The 25,188-nt window shown below is 37.9% G+C and overlaps 1 protein-coding gene across 1 annotated transcript in view; it reads left to right on the top strand.

Moving 5' to 3' along the window:
• The window catches only part of MAEL (maelstrom spermatogenic transposon silencer), a 48,385-nt gene that overhangs the window by 11,288 nt on the left and 11,909 nt on the right, over positions 1–25,188 (top strand). Inside the window, exons 7-8 of the mRNA XM_047782976.1 lie at positions 648–702; positions 824–965. Of these exons, the coding sequence (XP_047638932.1) occupies positions 648–702; positions 824–965 (197 nt within the window). The remainder of the gene's footprint in view (positions 1–647; positions 703–823; positions 966–25,188) is intronic.

Here is a 25,188-nt window from a genome sequence, read left to right as displayed (position 1 = left end):
GGCTAGGTATTGAAGAATTGGGTTTCGTTTTGTTTGTTTGTTTTTTGTCTTTTTGCCTTTTCTTGAGCTGCTCCCGGAGCATATGGAGGTTCCCAGGCTAGGGGTCGAATCAGAGCTGTAGCCACCGGCCTACGCCAGAGCCACAGCATCACCAGATCCGAGCCGCTTCTGCAACCTACACCACAGCTCTCGGCAACGCCGGATCTTTAACCCACTGAGCAAGGCCAGGAATTGAACCCACAACCTCATGGTTCCTATTCGGATTCGTTAACCACTACGCCACCACGGGAACTCCAAGAATTGGGTTTTAACCTTACTATTTGTGTCACCATGAACGCAATTTCTTATTTATCTTTTTCTGAACATTGATTTCTTCATTTGCTTCCCCTATGTCTCGCTTGCTGTTCATAAAATGTTAACTTTCCTTTGTGAATGTAGCTGGCTATTAATAGCAGTAGTCTTTTCTAGTATGTGTTGCTTTTTTTTTTTTTTGACAATGCTTATTTAGTTCATCACAAACTTCAGTCTTCTCCCTTCCCACCACTCTGCCCCTTCTACCACCCACCCCGCCAAATTTGAAAAAACTGCATTAATTAAAGTAAATCAGGAGAGGAGAAAATGCAAGTAAATTTTTTTCCTTTCTTCAGTCTGATGATAGAGCCAGAGTCAACTGGTGTTTGAAGTATATGGCAAAGTCATCAGGTAAGTTAAACTGGGTCTCTGTTCAAATGCATTTTGATGTCTGTATTTGTTCCATTTTGATGTACATGTTCTGTGTACCTAAAGTCACTAATTATGTGTGCTTTCTGTTTACCAATGGAAGAAATCAGGCAAGATCTAGAACTTGTCACTGTAGAGGATCTTGTGGTAGGGATCTACCAGCAAAAATTTCTCAAGGAGCCCTCTAAGACCTGGGTTCGGAGCCTCCTAGATGTGGCCATGTGGGATTATTCCAGCAACACCAGGTATTTATAGTGATTTTGTGATGGTGATATTGACTTCTTAAAACTGAGAAAATATGGTAGGATTAGTTTTTGCCTTCTTAGCCAAAATTTTCCTATGAAATTTTGGAATCATTATATTTCATTGAGTACAATATTTTATTGATTGTAAGGCACATTGTTACTTTGTATATGGCTAAAAATAATAAACTACCAAATAAACTCACAGGGCTTTATCACTTAGAATTTCTGTACTGATGAAAGAATATATTTATTTATATAGATCTTTTATTATATACAATTCTTGTGTTACAGGATGTATAGAAGTGAAATAAATTGAAAGTATTTTATTTTGAAATAATTTCAGGTTTATAGAAAAGTTGTAAGACTAGTACAAGGAAGATATATATGCCATTTTCTCAGATTCTCTAATTGTTAATTTAACATTTTATTTGTAACTTTCTAAATATATATACGCTATTTCTTTTCCTAAACCACTCGAGAGTTATCATTATGCCTTTTCACCCCTGAGTATCAGTGGGTTGTTCCTAAGAACAAGAACATGTATATTGCCATAATGCAGTTATATAAACAGGATATTGCTGGTGATACAATGCTGCTATCTAATCTAAAGCCCATATAAATATTTTACTAGTTCCATTAATATCTTCTATAGCGCAAGAAAAAAAAAAAAGTCTAAGGTCCAACCCTGGATGACATGTTGCCCTTAGTTATTATGTCTCTTTAGGCTCCTTTAGTCTGGAATAGTTCCTCAGTCTTTTGACTTTCCTTATCTTGAGCTTTTCTGAAGCGTGTAGGCCAATGACTTTGTAAAATGTTTCTCAGTTTGAGTTTTACTCTATTTCCTCATTGTTAGATTGAGGTTATGTATTTTCTCCCCCCCCCACACACATACACTTTTTAGGGCCACACCTTCGGCATTATGGAAATTCCCAGGCTAGGGGTTGAATCGGAGTTACAGCCTCTGGCCTACACCACAGCAATGCCAGATCCAAGCTGCATCTGCAACCTACACCACAGCTCATGGCAACACGGGACCCTTAACACACTGAGCAAGGCCAGGGATCAAATCCATAACCTCATGGTTACTAGTTGAATTTGTTACTGCTGAGCCACTACAGGAACTCCAAGGTTACGTATTCTTAATAGGAGTAACACACAAGTGATGTGTCTTTCTCAGTGTGTCAAATTTTAAGGTGTATGATAGCAGTCTCGTTGCTGATAACTTTGATGGCTTGGTTAAGATAGTGTCTGTTAAACTTCTTTATTGAAGAGTTACTGTCTTTCACCTTATAAATAACTTCTCTTTTGGGAGATTTTTTGAGATTTGGTAGATAATCTATTCCTCAGACTTTAATCTGCTAGTTTTACACTTGATCTTAGCCAAAAGGCCGAGAAGCGATAATCTGCTAGTTTTAGTATCCACTGATTTTTGCCTGAATCAGTTATTACTGAAATGGTGGTTTCCTAATCTGATTGTGGTTTGTATATTTATTTGGTTAGCATTCTACTGTAAGGAGCTTTTCCTTTTTGCTCACTTTTTTCCCATTTATTTATATGAGTACGAACTGACATATACCTTATTCAGTGGGCTATAATCTTTTATTATCAATTTATTTTTATGCTCAGATTATTTTTTATGGCCAGTGGAAGTCCTTTCAAAGTAGTGGTTTCTTTATTGTTTGGGTTTTTTGTTTTGTTTTGTTTTGTTTTTTTACAGTGCTGCCTGAATGCTTTGAGTACGTCTTTCCTTTATTCATGTAGTTCAGATTCATTTTTTACTTTTCCTGCTTCAGTTTTGAATTAGCCCTTTATCCAAGGAGCCCTGATTCCTTTTAGCAGAGGAGAATATTTAGGAGATAGGATCTGGGTGCTCGGTCTGTTCATTCCTACTAGAGTGTTATTGATTCTAGTTCCCCTTACTGGGGAGAGTTAGATACATGTATTACATACCCTCCATACACATTTTTATGTAGTTAGTGTCCCCTGCCTGCCCCTCTTCCTCCCTCCCTCTTTCCCTCTGTCTTTATCTCACCACGAGTTTATACTAAACTTACAATTCCTATTTATTTATGTGTGTATTTTTTTTTTCTAGGGCCACACCCTCAGCATATGGAGGTTCCCAGGCTAGGGGATCTAATCAGAGCTGTAGCCACTGGCCTACGCCAGAGCCACAGCAACGCAGGATCCGAGCCGCGTCTGTGACCTACACCACACCTCATGGCAACACTGGATCCTTAACCCACTGAGCAAGGCCAGGGATCAAACCAGAAACCTTATGGTTCCTAGTCAAATTCGTTAACCACTGAGTAATGACAGGAACTCCACAATTCCAATTTAAAACTGTTAGAGTTCTCTAGTTTTCCGTTTTTGTATTGCCCTTGTGAGTGGAAAATCCTGGTGCTCAAAATTTTTATTTGTTTAGTCCTAGAATGCATTAAAAGTTATTTTAGAATTAAGTGTTACCACCATTTTAAAAAACGCATATTAATAGTTCGCATTTTTTTTGCAGTTTTAGTCTGAAGATAGTCAAAACTGTATTCAAAGTTTTTGGAGTCCTTTTTTTTCCCCCTCAGTGTAGTTAAATTATTCATTTGAAAGTCTTTTTGCTTGTTTTATTCCAATTTTGTTTTTTCTCATCTTTGTTGGTTTTTATTATCTTCTGAATGTGTGATGCATTAACATAGTTCAAACAAAAAAGTATAGGCAGAAGTATCGCTCACTTCAGTTTAGCACCATTAAGTTCCTTAGATTGCATTACATTTATAAATTAACTTGGGAGGACTGAAATCTTTAATGTTGAAAACTATCCATAGACAAGAGACTAGTATTGAAAACATCCAAAAACAAGAGACATCTTTCTATTGTTTAAATCTGCTTTTGGGTCTTTCAAGTCTTGTCTTAAAATTTTTCTCACACAGGTTGTACATTCTGGGACTGGTGAACTTTTGTGGGCCAATTCCCTTGATAACTTTCTCTGTTTCTTCTATGAAAATTGATTTGATTAGGCTTTCTAACTTTAATAGGATCAATTTTGGTAATTTCCCTAGGAAACTATGCATTTTATATAGGATTCCAAATTTGTTTAAAATTAAGTCTGCAGGAGTTCCCATAGTGGCTCAGCAGTTAATGAATCCTGCTAGTATCCATGAGATGCAGGTTTGATCCCTGGCCTTGCTCAGTGGGTTAAGGATCCGGCATTGCCAGGAGCTGTGGTGTAGGTGGCAGAAGCGGCTCAGATCCTGCGTTGCTGTAGCTGTGGTGTAGGCCAGCAGCTACAGCTCCGATTCGACCCCTAACCTAGCTTGGGAACCACCATATGCTGGAGGCCCAAAAAAAGACTGAAAAAAAAAAATTAAGTCTGCAAACTAAGTCTCATGATTTTAGAAGTTCTTGTTTCAGTGGTTATCTCATCATTTCTTATATATTTGTGCTTCTCCTTTTTTTACCCTAATCAAGCTAGCCTAGAGCGTTTCTTACTTTTTTTTTTCAAACAACAGGATTTCAATTTATTAGATCTGCTATTTTTTTATTCTCTTCCTCATTCATTTCTGCTTTTATCTTCTTGGTACTTTGTGGTTCTTTTCCTAGTTTGGGGGGCTCAGAATTTAGTTAATTTGGGTTTGCTTTTTTTTTTTGTATTGTTTAGTTTAGTGAATTTTAAACATAGCTTGCAGTGCATCCCATACATTGTTGGCATAGTATTTTGTCATTTTTTAAAAATTATGTCGTTTCAACTCAATTTTAATCCAGGAGTTAATATGAAGCTTTTAAATGTCCCGATGGAAAAAGCCTTTCTTGTTTTCGTTAGTAAATTATAATAGCATTGTGATCAAAGTGTTGTGTATAATATTTCTACCTTATGGAAGTTAATAGTGTTCTGTAGTTTTTTGCTAACAATGTATAATCAGTTTTGTGGGTGTGTGTGGAAAAATATGCATTATTTATCAGGATGCAGTGTTTTGACAAGTGTCCATAAGCTCTACATTATTATGTCGTTTAAATTGCCTTATCTCTTTGTTTTGTCCACTTGATTTAGCTCATATTGAGAGTGGTGTAAAGTCTCATTACTATTGTTTCTATGTCTTATTATGTCACCTGTAGTTGTAAGTTGGTTACTGTGTTATTTGATGCTGTTACAGAAAGTTTGCTCAGTCTTGACCTAGTAGATTAATCAAGGGCTCTTGGGAATAGTAGTAACTGTGTTCTGAGGTGTTTGAAACTTTTTCTGTTGGTTTACATTTTATTTCCTTGAATTTCTAGAAAATACAGCTGCATTGTTGTATTGCTTTGTGTTGCTTTTTAGAGATTTGGTCATTTCATTCTCTTGATCTTTTAAGTTATTTTGATCTTTTTCCCTGGAGACCTTAAGAATTTTTTTTTTTTTTTATCTTTAAAGTCTAATAGCTTTTACCGGGATATTTCTCTAAGTGTATTATTGCAGGTCAGTTTTCCCAGGTCTTTGGCAGGCTCTCTCAGTATGCAAAATTAGGTCTTATTTCTTGCAGTTTTATTAGATTATAGTTTAATATTTTGTTCCATTAATTTTTCTTCTTAAAGGAGTCCAGTATATGTATGTTTGGTTTGGTCTTCTTTACCTATCTTTCATTATGGTCGCTTTTTCACACCCTTGTTACTTCTTTAATTTTTTTCTCATGGTAGTTTTCTGTTTTCTTCAGTTTTCCTTATTAACTTCTCATTTGAATCTGTTCTTCCTTAGGCAGGTTGTAATTTAGCTCTTTTCCTATATAATTTTTGTTTTCTGAGTTTTATCAACTCATTTCTTTTTTCTGTTCTTAGTTTTGAAGTTTCTCATTCAGGGCATGTTTTTAAATCCTCCAGCTTTTCATTTGAGGACATTTAATTTATGTATACATTAACAATGTAGAGTGTTACAGTTTTCTTCATTTTTTGGGGGGCGGAGGTAGAGGGAGGAGTTATCAACTAAAGCATTTTGACTCTCATTTTCTGTGTTATTCTCACAGTGGCTTTCTGTTGATGGAGATGTGTTACATGTTGTTCTTTTGACTTTCTTGGACAGAGCTGGTGATTTGGGGTGGTTTGAGATTCATAGTTCAAGTGCACCCTCTTCTGTCAGTGTAGCAAAACTATGGTTTCTTGGAATGTTTTCAGGATGTTTGGGGGTGTGATTGTGGGTCTTTCCATTTTTTTCCCCTGCTTTGTCTAGGAGAGTCCTAAATTTCCTCTCCCCCTTTGCTTTTTTTTCCTCCCTCCACAAAATTTCTAAAGGACTCTTCTCCCTTCCTCTTACCCTCTGCTGCCCAGAAACATTGCCTTCTAGACTGCCTTCTGGAGTCTCACAGTAACTTTTAAGTCCCTTTCCTGTCTATAGTCAGTATTCTGATCTGCCAGGACTCTAGATGTTTATGAACTTTTTCATTGTGGAAAAGATGGTAATTTGATCTTGGGCTTCCCATTTCCCTTCCTCTCCCCTGTGTTTTCTGGACTCCATTCTCTGTATAAAATTATATAAAGGCTTGGGTATGAACTTGAGCAATGATTCCACTGGAAATTAAGGATTCTATTTTGCTTTTCTATAGGTAATTGAGTTTTGTGATGTTCTCTGTTATGCTGCAGGCATATATTTTGTATGTTCATTCTTTTTAGGCTCTAAAGTTTGTTGTCAGTGGTTAGAATATTTCAGCTACTGGCAAAAGTATTGCTAAAATTACACATTCAGTCATTCATTGTCCATGTTTGCATACATAGTTGTGTCTGTGCCATAAAGAGTATTAGTGATGCTGCATTTCTTACAAGAGAACTGTACTATCATCTCTAGATTTTCTACCAAGCCACTGAAGGACAACTTTTCTGCAAGTTTTGATAATGGTTCATTCATCAGATGATAACCAAAAGAAAGTTTTGGAGTCCCCATCATGGTGCAGCAGAAATGAATCCAACTAGGAACCATGAGGTTGTGGGTTCGATCCCTGGCCTTGATCAGTGGGAAGGATCTGATGTTGCTGTGAGCTGTGGTGTAGGTCGCAGATGAGGTTCAGATCTGATATTGCTGTGGCTGTGGTGTAGCCAGCAGCTGTAGCTCCGCTTAGACTCCTAGCCTGAGAACCTCCATATGCCACAGGTGCGGCCCTAAAAAGACAAAAGGCAAAAAAAAAAGTTGCAGAGATAAAGCAATACTTTCTTAATGGTTTATTTACTAAAATACTGAAGGATTGCAATTGTTTGATTATCATCAAGAATAATAATCAAATATATTTGATTCAATTGGTAGAAACAGATTCATAGATACAGAAAGCAAAGTAGTGGTTGCCAAAGGGAAAAGGGGGCAGGGACAAATTTAGGAGTATGAGATTAACAGATATATAAATATATAACAAATAACATATATTAATACATCTATGCAACAAGTATATATAGGACAAAATTATACCCATTATCTAGTAATAACTTGTAATGAAGTATAATCAACAAAATACTGAATTACTCTGCTGTATATCTGAACCTAATATATTGTTATAAATCACCTATACTGCAATAAAAAATAAAACACTACATATCACTGCTTTAAAAATAATAAACTTGTGCAAAGATAATGGCAAGTGTTTCTACTGACTAATAGGAATTGTAGAATACCTTTAAATTGTATGAGGCATGCATTCCAGCTTCAGTTAAAAGGTGAAAAAAAGCATGTTTTAGAACTGAAGAAACACAGTGTTGAGTCTCAGAGTATGTATAGGCTGCAACAAGAGTACTTTTGGTATAAGACATTTTTTGAGATTTGTGCCATGGGGTTTTGTTAAAAAGAACCATTACATAATGCTTTAAACACTTTAATAATAAACTGATTTGTAAAGGGTAGATCCACCTTTTCCTGTGTATCATAGTGTAAGATACCGAAATATAGGATCTTAACAAGGGAGTTTGGGCAGTAGTGGACAATAGAAACTATTGTTAAATCTGTTAATGTAAGCAAATGGGACTCATTTCAAACACTGCACTTAAAATTCCACTTAAAGGACATTAAAATTTGTAATAAGCTTTGGATGAATGTTGTCTCTAGCTCCAGGAGAAATAGGTAGGTTTTGTATTGGTGAAATTGAGTATGGTTACACAATGACTACCAGTTATTTTGAAAGCTAGAGTATTTATAACTTGTATAGATCTCCCATTCTCCTTATTGCTTCATGCCATAATTGTCCTGCTGACTGAAACAAGGCAACTTTAATTAATGAGTATTTATTGGGCATCTCCCCTTTCCCAAAAAGTATCCTAGGCACTTACTGAAGGTACACTGGTGACCAAGGTTAATGTGGTTCCCGCCTTCCTGAAGCTCACATTTAAATGGGAAAGAGAAACATACTGTAAAACTTTTTAGTGATTTTAACTTGTAATCAGTGCTAAGAAGGAAATCAGCTGGATACTGTAGTAGAGAAAAGTGTGGAGAAAGGTAGACTACTTTCTAGAATTGTTGAGACTTTTTTTGAGGGTGTAACATGAAAAGCTGAGCTCTGAAGCAAGAGAAGAGATGCATCCATATGAAAAATAAAAGGAACAGTTTCACTCACCGGAGAGTAACAAGCAAAAGGGAGAATGCACAAGATGAGATTGAAACAATAAGCAAGGACCATAAACATCGAGCCTTCTTAGCTACAGCAAGGAATTTTATCAAGTTGAGAATTAACAGAATTTTCTAAAAGATAGGAGGTTTTAATGGATATATTAGAGGAAGGCAAGAAAGGAAGTATGTAGTCTTTAATTATTAGGTCATTTCTCTAGTCCAGGCAAGAAATGGCTTGGATAAGGGTGGTGACAGTAGAGTTAGAGCAGAAAAAGGAGATGTGATGTTGGTAAAAAATCAGGAGACCTTGATGATGGATTGGATACAGGAAGAGAGAATGAAAGGAAAAAACCTAAAGACAATGCGCAGGTTTCTAACTTGGATCTCAGAGTGGATGGGGAAGAGAGACCAAGTTTAGAATGTTTTGAGGCCCTGGTGAGGCAAGATCTAGAAATAACAAGCAGGCAGCTGGTCTTCCTGGCCTAGAACTCAGTGGAGAGGTTTAGATAATGTCAGCATTCATTTCCCTGTGTGCCAGGCACTGTTCTGGGTGCTGAAAATACAGTGAAGGAGAGTCAAATCCTCTGCCTAAATGGTTCTTGTAGCATATGGATGAGATCGCTTAGGCAGATCTCAAAGGATGCAGAGAGAAGACTCAACAGAGAGCCCTTAGAAACTCTGACATTTTCAGACTAGGCAGAGACTGATTTTTTTATTTTATTTTTTATTTTTGTTTTTATTTTTTTGTCTTTTTAGTGCCACAGTCATGGCATATGGAGGTTCCCAGGCCAGGGGTCGAATTGGAGCTATAGCCTCTGGCCTGCACCACAGCATAGCAATGCCAGGTCTGAGCTTCATCTGCCACCGTAGCTCACGGCATTGCCAGATCTTTAACCCACTAAGCGAGGCCAGGGATTGACCTGCATCCTCATGGATCCTAGTCATATTCACTTCCACTGAGCCACAACAGGAACTCCCAAAATTCTCAATACCTCTCAGTCTACAGTTGCCATCATGCTATTTAAAGTACCATAGTGAGTCATCAGTGTTGAGTAGGAGAGATGAAAAGAAAAACTAGGATCATAGATGCAGTAATTTTACAAATCTGGTTGGGGTACTGGTTGGTGGGGCAGAAATGTTAGCTTGCATTTGTTTCTTGGATTACCTCATTCTTTTGAGTTGTGAATTATGGTCTTCCTGTCTTGATTTCATTCATTCATTCATTGTTGTTGTTTCCATGTTGCAGGCTTTCCTTGGTTGTTTGATAGTCCTTGGTTAAATCACATGTTAAAATGAGGCTGCAAAGATGAGTAAGAGCTCTGTGTTGTCCAATGAGGAGTATCAGCAGATTAGGCCTTGTTATAGGGAAAGCAAACAAGGGAGCTAGATGTTAAGGTGAAGGCAGAATCACAAATTCCAGAATATTGAGAGTTTTGCCTTAGGGAATCAGTATTCATTCTTGCTGCCTAGTTCTCTAAGAACAGATCACTTCTTTGCATGGGGTCGGGAAAGTTGACAATTCTTTGGACAGATGTCCAGTCTCATAAGTTAACCTCTGCTCTCTGGCCAGGGACCTGTCCATGAGTTCAGAGCCTCTCCAGAGTTCAGTAGGTAGATTAACTTCTGTGTAGCCTGTTCTGTGAGTACCGAAGGCATCATTTTCCTTTACCTAGCTCCATCACTTAATCATTCATTCATTTACTTTCTGTATTGAACAGATTTTTAAAACTCTCTTCCATGGAAGTTTCTTCCTGTTTTCTCCTTTGTTGTGGACATCGACTATTTTGATTCTTTGACTCTCATTTTGGTAGGGCCATGGGAACAAGAGGAGATAAGTATATGCATCTTGAACCAGAAGCCCCACAATAGTACTTCTAAGAAAGGCAGTTTTATATTTTGACTTTTTTGACATCACAGTCGTTTCTCGGCATTTTGGCTAAAGTCAAGTGTATATTTTGACATAATTTAATTTTTGAAATTTTTTATTTTATATTGGAATATAATTGATTTATTTCAGGTGTTTATTTCAGGTGTTCAGAAAAGTGATCCAGTTATATGTATACCATATATTTACTTCCTAAAGTCTTTTCTGCTATAGGTTATTGCAGAATATTGGATAGAGTTCCCTGTGCTTTATATATAGGTCCTTATACAATAGTGTATATATGTTAATCCCAAATTTATTTCTCCCCCTACATTTCCCCTTTAGTAACCAGAATTTTGCTTTCTATGCCTAGGAGTCTGTTTCTGTTTTGTAAATAACAAGTTCATTTGTACCATTTTTTTTTTAGATTGCACATATAAGTGATATCATGTATTTGTTTTTCTGATTTTCTCACTTAGTATGATAATCTCTAAGTCTATCCATGCTGGCTGTAAATAACATTATTTCATTCTTTTTTTATGGCTAACATACCATTATACATATATGTACCACATCTTCTTTATCCATTCATCTGTCAGTGGACATTTAGGTTGCTTCCATGTTTTGACTATTGTGAATAGTGCTGCAGTGAACACTGAGGTGCATGTATACCTCTGAATCACACTCTTCTCTAGATACATGCCCAGGAGTGGGATTGCTGCATCATATGGTAGCTCCATTTTTAGTCTTTTAAGGGACATCCATGCTGTTCTCCATAGTGGCTGTACCAATTTATGTGCCTACCAGCAGTATAGGAGGGTTCTCTTTTATCCACACCCACTCCAGAATTTGTTTGTAGACCCTTTGATAATCACCATTCAGACTGGTGTGAGATGATACCTCAGTATAATTTTGATTTGCATTTCTCTAATACTTACCGATTAGATCATCTTTTCATGTGCTTTTTGGCCATCCGTCTTTGGAGAAATGTCTGTTTAGATCTTTGCCCAGTTTTTGATTGGGTTGTTTGCTTTTTTGATATCAAGTTGCAGGAAATGTTGTTTTGGAGATTAATCCCTCGTCAGTTGCTTCATTTGCATATATTTTCTCCCATTCTTTTGATTTTTTGTTTATGGTTTCCTTTGCTGTGCAGAAGGTTTTAAGTTTAATTAGGTCCTATTTGTTTTGATTATCATTACTCTAGGAGGTAGATCTAAAAAGATATGGCTATGATTTATGTAAAAGAGTATTCTGCCTATATTTTCCTCTTAAGAATTTTATAGTATCTGGTCTTTTAGGTCTTTGATCCATTTTGAGTTTATTTTTGTGTATGGTGTTAGAGAATATTCTAATTTCACTCTTTTATGTGTAACTGTCCAGTTTTCCCAGCACCACTTTTTGAAGACTGTCTTTTCATTGTATATTCTTGCCTCCTTTGTTGTAGATTAATTGACTAGAGATGTGTGGCTTTATTTGTGAGACTTTATCCTTTTCACTTGATTTATAAGTCTGTGTTTATGCTAGTACCATACTGTTTTGATTACTATAGCCTTATAGTTATTGTTTGAAGTCAGGGAACCTGATTCCTCCAGCTCCGTTTTTCTTTCTAGAGATGGCTTTGGCCACTACTCAGCCATTAAAAAAAAAAACAACAAAATAATGCCATTTGCAGCAACATGGATGGAAATAGAGACATTTATACTAAAGTGAAGTAAGTCAGAAAGAGAAAGACAAGTACTGTATGTTATCATTTATATCTGGGATCTAATATACTGCACAAATAAACCCTTCCACAGAAAAGAAACTCATGGACTTGGAAAACAGACTTGTGTTTGCTAAGGGGAAGGGGGAGAGAGTGGGATGGACTGGGAATTTGGGGTTAATAGATGCAGACTATTGCCTTTGCAATGGATAAGCAATGAGATCCTGCTGTATAGCACTGGGACCTATATCTAGTCACATGATGGAGGATAAGGTGAGAAAAAGAATGTATATATGTGTGTTTGACTGGGTCACTTTGCTGTGCAGTAGAAATTGACAGAACACTGTAAACCAACTCTAATGGAAAAAATAAAAATCTTTATAAAAAAGACTGCTTTGGCTATTTGGAGTCCTTTGTGTTTGCATACAAATTTTAAGATTTTTTTTGTTCTATATATGCAAAAAAAATGCCATTGGTAATTTGATAGAGATTGAATTGAATCTGTAAATTGCCTTGAGTATTGATTCAATCCGAGGACATGGTATATCTTTTCATCTGTTTTTGTCGTCTTCAATTTCTTCCGTCAATGTCATATTGTGTTCAGAGTACAGGTCTTTTGCTTCCTAAGGTAGGTTTATTCTTAGGTATTTTATCCTTTTTGAAAGCAGTGGTAAATGGGATTGTTGCCTTAATTTCTCTCTGATCTTTCATTGTTAGTGTATAGAAATATAGCAGATTTCTGTGTATTAATTTTGTATCCTGTAACTACCGAATTCATTGGTGAGCTCTGATAGTTTTGTGGTAGTGTCTTCTACATACATTTTCTATGTATAGTATCATGCCATCTGCAAACAGTGATAGTTTTACTTCTTTTCCAATTTGTATTCTTTTTATTTCCAATTTGTATTCTTTTTATTTCTTTTATGATTGCCATAGCCAGGGCTTCCAAAACTATGTTGAATAAAACTGGTAGGAGTGGATATCCTTGTCTTGTTCCTGATCTTGTAGGAAACGTCTTCAGTTTTTCACCATTGAGAATGATGTTAGCTGTGGGTTTGTCATATATGGCCTTTGTTATGTTGAGGTAGGTTCCCTGAATGCCCACTTTCTGGAGAGAATTTTTATCATGAATTTTGTCAAAAGTTTTTTCTACATCTGTTGAGATGGTCATATGGTTTTTATTCACTTTGTTAATGTGTTGTATCACACCAAGTGATCAGCAGATATTGAAAAATCCTTGCAGCCTGGGATAAATCCCACTTGATCCCATTAAAAGGATGGTGAATCATCCTTTTAATGTTTTGTTGGATTCGTTTTGTTGAGAATTTTTACATCTATGTCATTGGTGATATTAGTCTGTAATTTTTTTGTGTATCTTTTTCTGGTTTTGGTATCAGGGTGATGGTGGCCTCATAAAATGAGTTTGGGAGTGTTCCTTCTTCTGCAATTTTTTGGAAGTTTTTCGGAAGAATAGGTGTTAACTCTTCTCTGAATATTTGTTAGAATTTACCTGTGAAGCCATCTGGTCTGGACTTTTGTTTTCTGGGAGTTTTAAAATCATAGTCTCAATTTCAGTATTTGTGACTGGTCTATTCATGTTTTCTACTTCTCTCTGGTTTAGTCTTGGGAGATTGTATCTTTTTAAGAATTTGTTCATTTTTTCTCAGTTTTCTAGGTTCTCTATGCCTATATATTGCCCAAATATGTCTAATATGTGGCCATATAGTTGCTTGTAATATCTCTTATGATTCTTTGTATTTCTGTAATGTCGGTTGTAACTTCTCCTTTTTCATCTCTAATTTTATGATTTGAGCCTTCTCTCATTTTCTTAATGAGTCTGTCTAAAAGTTTATCAATTTTATTTATTTTTTCAAAGAACCACCTTTTAGTTTCATTCTTTTTTATAATTTTTCTATTTCACTTATTTCTGCTCTGATCTTTATGATTTCTTTCCTTCTAACTTTGGGTTTTGTTCTTCTTTCTCTAGTTACTTTAGGCATAAGCTTAGGTTGTTTGAGATTTTTCTTGTTTCCTGAGGTAAAATTGTATTGCTTTTGTAAACTTTCCTCTTAGATCTTCTTTTGCTGTTTTTGGGTCATTGTGTTTTTGTTTTCATTTTTCTCTTATGTATTTTTTGATTTCCTCTTTGATTTCTCTAGTAATCCATTGGTTATTAAGTAACATAATTGTTTAGCTTCCAGGTGTTTGTGTTGTTTTGCAGTTTTTTTTTCCTTACAGTTGATTTCTAATCTCATAGCATGATGATGGGAAAAGATGCTTGATATGATTTCAAATCATATATATTTTTTTTACTTAGGTTTGCTTTGTGGCCCAGCATTTGATCTATCCTGGAGATTATTTCCTGTGCACTTGAAAAGAATGTGTATTCTGTTGCTTCTAGATGGAATACTCTATAAATATCAATCAAGTCCATGTGGTGTAAAGTGTCACTTAAGGCCTCTGTTTCCTTATTGATGTTCTGTGTGGATGATCTTTCCAGTGATGTAAGCAGGTTGTTAATGTCCCACACTATTGTTGTTACTGTCAGTTTGTCCTTTTATGACTCTTAGCATTTCCCTTATATACTGAGGCGTTCCTATATTGGGTGCAATTTATATATACATATACATATATAAAATATATGTTATATTATCTCTTGGATACTTTGATTAGTATGTATTTTCCTTCTTTGTCTTTTATAACTATGTTTTATTTTGTCTAATATGAGTACTGCTACTCCAACTTGCTTTTTTCTTTTTTGTCTTTTTAGGGCTGCACCCACAGCATACAGAGATTCCCAGGCAGGGATCGAATCAGAGTTACATCTGCCAGCCTACACCACAGCCAGAGCCACATGGGATCTGAGCCATGTCTGTGACCTACACCACAGCTCCTGGCAATGCCGGATCCCTAACCCACTGAGCAGGGTCAGGGACCAAATCCACATCCTCATGGATACTAGTTGGGTTCATTAACCATTGAGGTCCCCAAGTTCTCCGTGATGGGAACTCCCCAACTTTCTTTTGATTTTTCCCTTGCGTGGAATACCTTTTCTATCCCCTTATGTTCAGTCTGTATGTGTCCCTAGATCTGAAGTCTCTCATATAAAGCATATATACAGATCTTGTTTTTGTATCCATTCAACTAGTCTGTGTCTTTTGGTTCAAACATTTAATCTATATTTAAAGTATGTATCGATATGTATGTTCTTACTGCCATTTTGTTCTTTTGTTCTGGATTTTTGAAGGTCTTTTTTTTCTCCCCTTCCTCTTTTGTTCACTCGTGACTTGATGATTATCTTTAAGTTGTATTTGGATTTCTTTTTTGTGTGTGTATCTATTGTAGGTTTTTGGTTTGCGGTTATCATGAGGTTTTTGATAGTAGCAGCCTGTATACATACAAAGAGATTTTTTTTTAAGTTGCTGCTTTCTTAATTTCAAGCGCATTTCCAATGTTCTCCATTTGTACTCTCCTCTTCTTACAGTTGCTGGTTTTGATACATATTTGTGTGTTGAGGATTCCTACCTTTACTGTATACTTGCCTTTACTGATGAGCTTTTCTGTTTGCAGTGTTACAGTGGAACAGCAATGCCTCAGTTCTTGCCCCCAAAAGAAAGAATTCAGCCGAGAGAGACATAAAGGAGTTTTAAGCAAAGCAAGCTAAAATATGCTCCTAAAGGGAAGAGTGTGGTCTGTCTGGAAAACCAGAAACACCCCCATAGTGGGGGAAGGTTTGGTTTCTTAAGAGTAGTACAGAGTCCCTCCCTGTGTCCTACATGATTTGATTGACAAGGTCTTTGACAGCTTTAGGTTATATACCTTTTCTCCTTGTATGCAGGTGCTTGTGCATAGCACTCAAGTGAAACCCATGGGGGTGGGAGACCACAATGCTAATTTATTATAAATATGGCATAATGAACCCAGCTTGTTTTGGGTCACCTCTTGGTCTTGGTGCCCCTGCACCAACTTGTACTGGCAGTTTGAAAAGGGAAGCTGTGTTTTTGACCTTCTACTTGGGCCTTATAAGGCTGTAACTTAGCAGTCCTTAACCACAAAATGGAGGATATCTGGATGTGTTATGGTCAGTGTCTAGGTAGTGGAGAGAAAGATGACACTGTCTAGGATGGGGGTAGGACCCATTTATGTCTGCCTAGCTACCTAGCATTTCCTCCCTCAAAAGCTGAGACCCTAAAATCTTTGGGAAGAAGGGCATTGTCTGGCTGCATCCTGCTGAAAAGTGATGTAGAGTGGTTTAGAGTCCCTATTCTTGCTGGCTGTCACATTTCTGTCTACATGTCCTGGAGGATTGATTCAGAGGTCCCATGTAGAATGATGTTGTCTCTTGGCTGTTGATGGGCTAATACCCATGGCTGAGAACCATCTGAAGTTTTATCATCTGAGAGTAAAAGGAGATAAATTTAACTAGGAGGTTTGGTAGCAAAGCCTGAGTAGGACAAAAGATAAGATGGAAACAAGGGGCCCCAGAAAAGGAAGGAGCCAGAGCATCCAAGATCATGTTTTTTCCAAGTGAACTACCCTTGAAAGTTTCTATCCACAAGGCTGAAGGCCTATTGGATACGGTTTTCAATGTGTCTTTTGAATGTCTCTCAATTGATTGTATAAAGAACTTGGGATTAGCCATGAACCAAGAAGTAAAAAAGAAGCTCTAAGTGTCATCTTATGGTCGGTTCAGGGAAACAACAGAGAAGTAAAATTATAAAGATGAGAAGTTATATGAGCATACGATTACCCAACAGGAGCCCACCTATATTGTGGTAAAAGGGAACTAGGAGGCATTACTTATCCGGTGTCTTTTGAAAGAGGAGTTTTAGGTGTTCCAAAGGTTTGCAAGTGTAGTTGTTTAGAGGATCCTTGGAGGACTTCTCCTCAGAAGTTGCAGCCCATGGCTTGACCCTTATGTGATGGATCCAGCTGGCAATGCCAGGCACCTTGATAGCTATAGGAATAGGGAGAAAAACTGTGAAAAGGCCCTTGGATGTAGAATTCAGCTGGGACCTTGGAGATCTATCCTTCCACATTTTTGTAAGGACTTGACTCTATACCGTGGTCAGTAGGCTTTGGCAGTATGTTATTCCCATAGGCTTGGAGTGCCCATTGTACTTGTCCTAAAGTTATTACATGTTGGGCCAGCCCTAAGATCTTGGGATTCATTATGAGGTTTGTGTATAGAAAGTGTCTCCTGTACAGGAGTTCAAAGATGCTGAGTTTTAACTCAGCCTTTAGGGCTGTCTGCATCTTGAGAAAGGCAATTGGAAGGAGCTCTACCAAGGTTAGGAAGTTTCTTGGCAGAGTTGCTTAGACTATGTTTGAGAATTTTATTGACTTGTTCCACTTTCCCTGAGGATTGGAACCTCCAGGATGTATGGAGAAAATATTCAGTCTCCAGACCGTTGGATACATATTGAGTTATTTGTGAAACAAAAGAAGGTCCACTGTCACTCCGTATGACCAGGGAAGCCCAGATCTGGGAATGACTTCTTTAAGAAGAGTCTTAGCCACTTCTTGAGCCTTTTCAGTTTAGGTGGAAAAAGCTTCAGTTCAGCTCATAAAGGTATCTAAATAAATTAAGAGATATTTAAAACCCTGGCAAGGAAGAATTGAGTGACGTCAGTTGGCCAGACTTCCCCCAGGTGGGACCCCTGACTGCTAATAGGGTGGGGGGTGGGGGTTGACCATTGGAGGTGTTGTAGGCCCATAGAGGATCTGCCTGGCAAACCTTCTCTATCGTCTTACTCCTTTCCAGTAAATGGCTGCCTGCAAAGTTGGTGAAGGCTGTCCTTCCCAAAGTGACAGGTGTCATGTAAAGCTTTTAAAACCTTTCTTTGTATAGACTGGGGAAGGTGTAAGATACCATCCCTCTGGGTTAAGACTGTAGCCTTTCTTGTTAGTCCAGCCTTCCTCCTACTGGATATAATGAGGCTTATGGGAAAGAGTAGGTAGGGAAGGGATGAAGACTCCCAAAAAAGTGTCTTTGGATTAGACAGCCTACTGAGCCTTTTGGTCAGCTCTATGGTTTCCTTTAGCCTCATTGTTCTGTATTCTCTGATGTCCTCTATTGTGAACCACTGCAGTTTCCTTTGGTAGGTGAACTGCCTCCAGCAATGACAGAATTTGAGGTACATACTTAATAACAGGGTTTTTTTAGCTGTTAAATAGCCCCATTCCTTCCAGTGGCAGCATTGGTATGTAGCACTAGGAATGCATACTTAGTGTCTGTGTATATAGTGGCCCACTTGTTTTTAGCTAATTCCAATGCTCTGGTTAAAGCAGTGAGTTCTGTCAGTTGGGTAAAGGTGTGAGGAGGAAGAGCCATTGTCTCTAAGACTGTTGCATATGCAGCATATTTTGTTCGCTTTTGCATATAACTACCGCCATCTGAAAAGCCGACTACCTCTGGGTTATTTAGTAGCTAATCCTGGAGGTCATTTATCCTGACAGAAGTCAGGTTAACAACAGTTTCAGTGCATGAATGGATCAGTTTATCTTCCCATATGACTGGCAAGAGCATAATTGGGTTTAAGGTAGGACACTGAGACATTAGGATTTTCTAACACAACACCTAGTATTTCAGTAGTCTACTGTCTATAAGCCAGTGGGTCCTTTGAGTTCTAATAGACTGGTGAGAAGTGTAAACTTCTAGTGTCCCATGGTGAGCTTAGAAGCTTCTTCCCTCTGGTGGAGGAATACCAGTCAGACATGACAAACAAGCATAGAGATATACTGACGGAGAATCATTTTATAGGCTATACATTGTAAAACTTATACCCAATTATCACACAAACCTTGTACATGTGCTTTAAGAAACAAAGTCAGCAATGATGCCATCATGAGTAATTATACTTTGTTACAACTTAACTAGGTGATTTTTCCATCCTGAATATTGAGGCCAAAAGTATGGTTAGAAGAAAAACAATAGCTTTCCATTAGAATTCTTTTAACTTTTTTATCAGTATTTTTCTTAGATGTCTCAGATTGCCTCTGGAAAATTCAAAGCTAGATAGAGAAAGAAACTTAGAGTCTGTTATCAAAATCACCTCAATATTATAGGAAAACTTTGTTCTCTTAGAGAGAACCAAATTCCATTCTTGTACCACCTTACTGTAATAAAATTCACTTACCTAATTAAATTCAATCTAATTAATCTTAACACACAAAATTCTTTTTTCATAAGTTCCTTTTTTACAAACCATCTATCACTTTCTGTTTCCATATTAATTTGTCCCATTTTTTTTTTCCATCCAGAAACAACCAGCTGTAGGACAAAATTATATTTTCCCTCAGCAAAAATATCTCTTTTTATCTTCTCTCACCAACAATATGTATCCTACTTGCTTTACACACTGAAAATGTTTCCCTTTGTTCCCATGTGTTGAATGTTTACATATTACAACTTTTAACCCTTAATCATCTTAACAAAACCAAGAAACAAGTAATTGAATTGCTTTGCCATCCTTTTTTTGATTGGCAAACTAAGAACATATTTCATAACCTCTAAAAACATTTTTCTCATAGTACAGTTTTTCTTCAATGTGGTGCAAGATGCATGTTTAATATACCCAAACCTTTTTTTCTTTCTTTTTTTTTTTCTTGGCTTGAAGTTCTAGTTAATCCAAGGTTGAAGTCTCAGGCAAAGTGGACTGTGTTTATATTTCAAGGACACAATAAGAGTTAACTTGAAGCTTTCTCCTAAGTGTATTTTTATTCTCTCAGGATCAGAATTCCAAAAATTAAAAAAAAAAATGTATTAAGCTAGCTTTCTCTAACTGCATATGCAAAAAGAACTCATTTTAGAATTTCAGGAGAGTGTCATCTTAACCAGTTTTCTCTAGAGTTTAAAGAGTACTTTTGGTCACACAGTATCATAAAAAATTATCTTTTTCTAGTGAGTTCCCATTTTGGTTCAGTGGTAACAAACCCAGCTGGTATCCATGAAGATGCAGGTTCAATTCCTGGCCCCACTCAGTGGGTTAAGGGTCCAGCGTTGCCATGAGCTGTGGTGTAGGTTGCAGACAAAGCTGGGATCTGGCATTGCTGTGGCTGTGGTGTAGGCCAGCAGCTACAGCTCCAATTTGACCCCAAGCATGGGAATTTCTATATGCCATGGGTGTGGCCCTACTAGAAAGACAAAAAAAAATTATCTTTAGTCATGGGGTTTTTAAAAAAGTTTTTTTTTTTTTTTTGGCCTTTTTGCCTTTTCTAGGGCTGCTTCCCGCAGCATATGGAGGTTCCCAGGCTGGGGGTCCAATCGGAGCTGCAGCTGCCAGCCTATGCCAGAGCCACAGCAACGCGGGATCCGAGCCGTGTCTGCGACTTACACCACAGCTCACGGCAACACTGGATCCTTAACCCACTGAGCAAGGCCGAGGATCGAACCTGCAACCTCATGGTTCCTGGTTGGATTCATTAACCACTGTGCCACGACAGGAACTCCTAAAAAAGTATTTTTATTGTAGTTGATTTACAGTGTTCTCTGTTTCTGCTGCACTGCAAAGTGACACAGCTATACATTTTTTTTCACATTATCCTTTATCATGTTCCATCACAAGTGACTAGATATAGTTCCCTGTGCTATACACAGAATATCACTGCTTATCCATTCCAAATGCAATACTTTGCATCTACTAACCCCAAACTCCCAGTCCCTCCCACTCCCTTCCCCCACCTTGGCAACCACAAGTCTGTTCTCCATGTCCATGAGTTTGTTTCTTTTTTATAAACAGGTTCATTTGTGCTATAATTTAGGTTCCAGGTATAAATGATATATGGTATTTGTCTTTTTTTCTGACCTGATTCACTTAGTATGAGAGTCTCTGGTTCCATCCATGTTGCTGCAAATGGCATTATTTTGTTCTTTTTTTATGGCTGAGTAGTATTCCATTGTGGATATGTACCACATCTTCTTAATCCATTCATCTGTCATTGGAAATTTAGATTGTTTCCATGTCTTGGCTATTGTCGGTAGTGCTGCAGTGAACATAGGGATGCATTTATCTTTTTCAGTGAATGCTTTGTCTGGATATATGCCCAGGAATGGGATTGCTGAATCATATGGTAGTTCTATATTTAGTTTTCTGAGGTACATCCATGCTATTTTCCATAGTGGTTGTACCAATTTACATTTCCACCAACAGCATAGGAGGGTTCCCTTTTCTCCACACCCTCTCCAGCATTTGTTATTTGTAGACTTACTAATGATGGCTGTTCTGACTGGTGTGAGGTGGTACCACACTAGTTTTGATTTGCATTTCGCTAATAACTAGTGATGTTGAGCATTTTTTCATGTACTGTTGGCCTTCCATATGTCCTCTTTGGAGAGATGTCTATTTAGGTCTTCTGTCCATTTTTAAATTGGGTTGTTTGTTTTTTTGCTGTTGAGTTGTTTGTGTGTTTTGGAGATCAGGCCCTTGTCAGGTGCATCGTTTGCAACTATTTTTTCCCATTCTGTAGTTTGTCTTTTTGGTTTTTTTTTATAGTTTCCTTTGCTGTGCAAAACTTGTAAGTTTGATTAGATCCCATTGATTTTTTATTTTTATTGCTTTGGGAGACTGACCTAAGAAAACATTTGTACAGTCAATGTCAGAGAATGTTTTGCCTATATTCTCTTCTAGGAGTTTTATGGTGTCTTGTCTTATGTCTAAATCTTCAAGCCATTTTGAGTTTATTTTTGTGCATGGTGTGAGTGTGTGTTCTAGTTTCATTAATTTACATGCAGCCGCCCAGTTTTCCCAGCACCACTTGGTGAAAAGACTTTTTCCCATTTTATATTCTTGTCTTCTTTGTTGAAGATTAATTGACCATAGGTGTCTGGGTTTGTTTCTGGGTTCTCTATTCTGTTCCATTGGTCTGTGTGTCTGTTTGTATACCAGTACCACACTGTCTTGATTACTCTAGCTTTGTAATATTGTCTGAAGTCTGGGAAAGTTATGCCTCTTGCTTGGTATTTTTTCCCTCAGGATTGCCTTGGAAATTCTGGGTATTTTATGGTTCCGTCCAAGTTTTTGGATTGTTTCTTCTAGTTCTGTGAAAAATGTCATGAGTAATTTGACAGGGATCACATTAAATCTGTAGATTGCTTTGAGTAGTATGGCTATTTTAATGATATTAATTATTCAGTCCAGGAACATGGACTGTCTTTCCATTTCTTTGAACCCTCTTTAATATCCTTGATTAATGTTTTATAGTTCTCAGCATATAAGTCTTTCACCTCCTTGGTCAGGTTTATTCCTAGGTATGTTAACTTTTTTAGGTTGTTTTAAAAAGCAGTTATTTTTATATTCCTTTTCTAATATTTCATTGTCAGTATACAGAAATGCAACCAGTTACTGAATGTTAATCTTGTATCCTGCTTACTTTGCTGAATTCATTGATCATTTTGAGTAGTTTTTGTGTGGAGTCATTAGGGTTTTCTATATATGGTAATCATGTCATTTGCATACAGTGACAATTTTACCTCTTCTATTTTTATTTCTTTTGTTTTTCTGATTGCTGTGGCTAGGACTTCCAATGATATGTTGAATAAAAGTGGTGAGTGGGCATCCTTGTCTTGTTCCAGATTTTAGTAGGAAGGCTTTCAATAGCTGTGTGAATCATTCTATATGTAGATGGGTTGGGTTTTTTTTAGTGTGTTTGTGGGAGAAGGTGAGTGTCACATCTTACTCTTCCTCCATCCTTATCCTGCTTTTTTTTTTTTTCCACCACATCATGCAGAAGTTCCCAGGCCAGGGATTGAACTCATGTCACAACAGTAAACCAAGCCATAGCAGTGACAGTGTTGGATCCTTAACACACTAGGCCACTGGGAAACTCTTCTTTAATCATGGTTTTATAGCTAAAAGCTTTACAATGAATTGAAGTTTCATGCAGACATCCTAGTGCATCTCAAATAGAAAATTTCCAGCTCTACCTGCCAAATCCAGAGTTGCCCTGTGCTCTGTCCTATGATAATGGTCCTTGATTCAGAAGCTAGCCTGGCGTTGAGGATACCTTCAGTTCAAGGTCATGATTTGGTCAGGGACTGACCAAAGGTCCCTCCTGACCTAAGGGCAGTCCTTTTTCCAGTGGCCAAACTTGTTGCATTGGTGCATGACTTATGGGGCTTCTTTGTGTTTCCAGGCAGTTTGTCTTCCAGCATCCTGGGTTCCTGCAGTGATGACAGTGGCCAGGGTAGGGGGTTGGAAGAGATCCTAGGGGCAACAAGGAGTTGGTTGCCAGACCTGTAATGCTGCCGGTAGTATGGTATTATAATTTAAACTCCCAATACCAGGTCAGATTTCTCCCCCTCCTAGCTTATATTGTGGACATGCTGTGTTGCAGAAGAAAATTGCCTCCCCTTCAATGTTTGGGCATCAAACTTAGCCCAGTTCTTTAGGATACATCCCAAGGGTGCATCTCCAGAGGCGGACAGTTGGTTGACCATCTGAAAGAGAAAAGATGAATGCACATAGTAGTCTTGGGGCATTCCTCAAGTCCCCAGTGGCCTCTTGTGAATGAAGTGTCCTTTGCCTATGAACCTGCTGGGCAAAGCATGTTGCTTGCCCCCGGGGCTATTGGTTGGTACATCTTACCAAGTACTCTAACCTGAAGCTGTTGCAGCTTTCCTGAGTCCTTTCTCTGGGCATTTTCCCTGATATCTTCAATTATCAAAGGTCCTGTGCTGGGATGTAGTCCCCAGGACTTAGCATTGTTCCAGTCACCTCAAGTCCCATTGACCCTGCTTAAGGATGACCTGAAAGATGAAACACGTGGCCAGAGTTTCTAGTTTGGGGATTTGGCTGTTGGGAGAGGGGGCTTGTAAAATCTAAAAAAGTCTTTTATCTCATTGATCTTATAGTCTATCCAAATCAAGCTAAGGTCCATGCCCCGTCTCTTAGAGTGGCAAAATGCCAGATGCTTGAAAAAATAGGCAAAAAGAAATCTGCTTAAACCCTGTCCTGGCACAAGAGAAAAGGCTTAGTATCCCAACCATCTGTGTCCTGCACAGACGTAACAGTCAAATTGTCTGCAAAGCATGCTTATATGGTGCCAAAGTAGGAAACATCTCTAGGCCCCAGCACCAGTGGAAAAGAAAGTATCTGCTATACCAAAACTAAAGCTAAGCAAAGACATTCTCAGAGTGTCAGGGAGGGAAAATTGAGGAAGGAAGCAGGAATGGAAGGCGCAGTTGGTTGAAAGTCAGGCATACCTTTCATATCCAGCAAATCTGAGTCATGACACCAGATATGTTACTGATAGAATGGCAGTTCTTCTGTTCTTGTCCCCCAAGGAAAGAATTCAGTCAAGAGATAAAGAGCAGTTTCAAGTTTTCATTATTAAGCAAAGCAAGCTAAAGTATTCTCCTGAAGGGAAGAGAGTGGTCTGTCTGGAAAACCAGGAACAGCCCCACAGTGAGGGGAGAGCTGATTTTTTCAGAGTAGTGCAAAGTCCTTCCCTATGTCCTACATGATTTGATTGACAAAGTCTTTGACAGCTTTAGGTTATGCGTCTTTTCTCCTTGTGTGCAGGTGCTTACCCATAAGCACTCAAATGAAACCCAAGTGTCAAAAACCACAATGCTAATTATTATAAATATGACATAATGTACTGGGTCATTCTGGGTCACCTCTTCGTCTTGGTGCCCCTGAACCAACTGGTGCTGGCAATTTGGAAAGCCTAGCTATGTTTTTGACCTTCTGCTTGGGCCTGATAAGGCCAGGAACTTAGCAGTCCTTTACCACAAAAGGGAGGATCTCTGGGCATGTTCTGGTCAGTGTCACGGGTGGGGGAGGGAATGAGGACTCCATCCAGGATAGGGTGGGATTTTCTCAAGTCTGCCTGGTAATTTTGTTTTTAGTTGTTGCCTTTTCTTTTCTGCCTAGGTAAGTTCCTTTAGCATTTGCTGTAAATCTAGTTTGGTGATCCTGAATTCTCTTGGCTTTTGTTTATCTGTAAAGTTTTTGATTTCTTCATGAAATCTGAATAAGAGCCTTGCTGGGTAGAATATTCTTGGTTGTAAGTTTTTCCCTTTCATCACTTTAAACATACCCTGCCACTACCTTCTGACCTTCAGAGTTTCTGCTAAAAACAGCTTAGGGGATTCCTTTGTCTGTTATTTGCTGCTCTC

Source organism: Phacochoerus africanus, chromosome 6 (genome assembly GCF_016906955.1).
Source record: "Phacochoerus africanus isolate WHEZ1 chromosome 6, ROS_Pafr_v1, whole genome shotgun sequence".
Lineage (NCBI taxonomy): Eukaryota > Metazoa > Chordata > Mammalia > Artiodactyla > Suidae > Phacochoerus > Phacochoerus africanus.
This window is presented reverse-complemented; position numbering and strand designations above follow the sequence as displayed.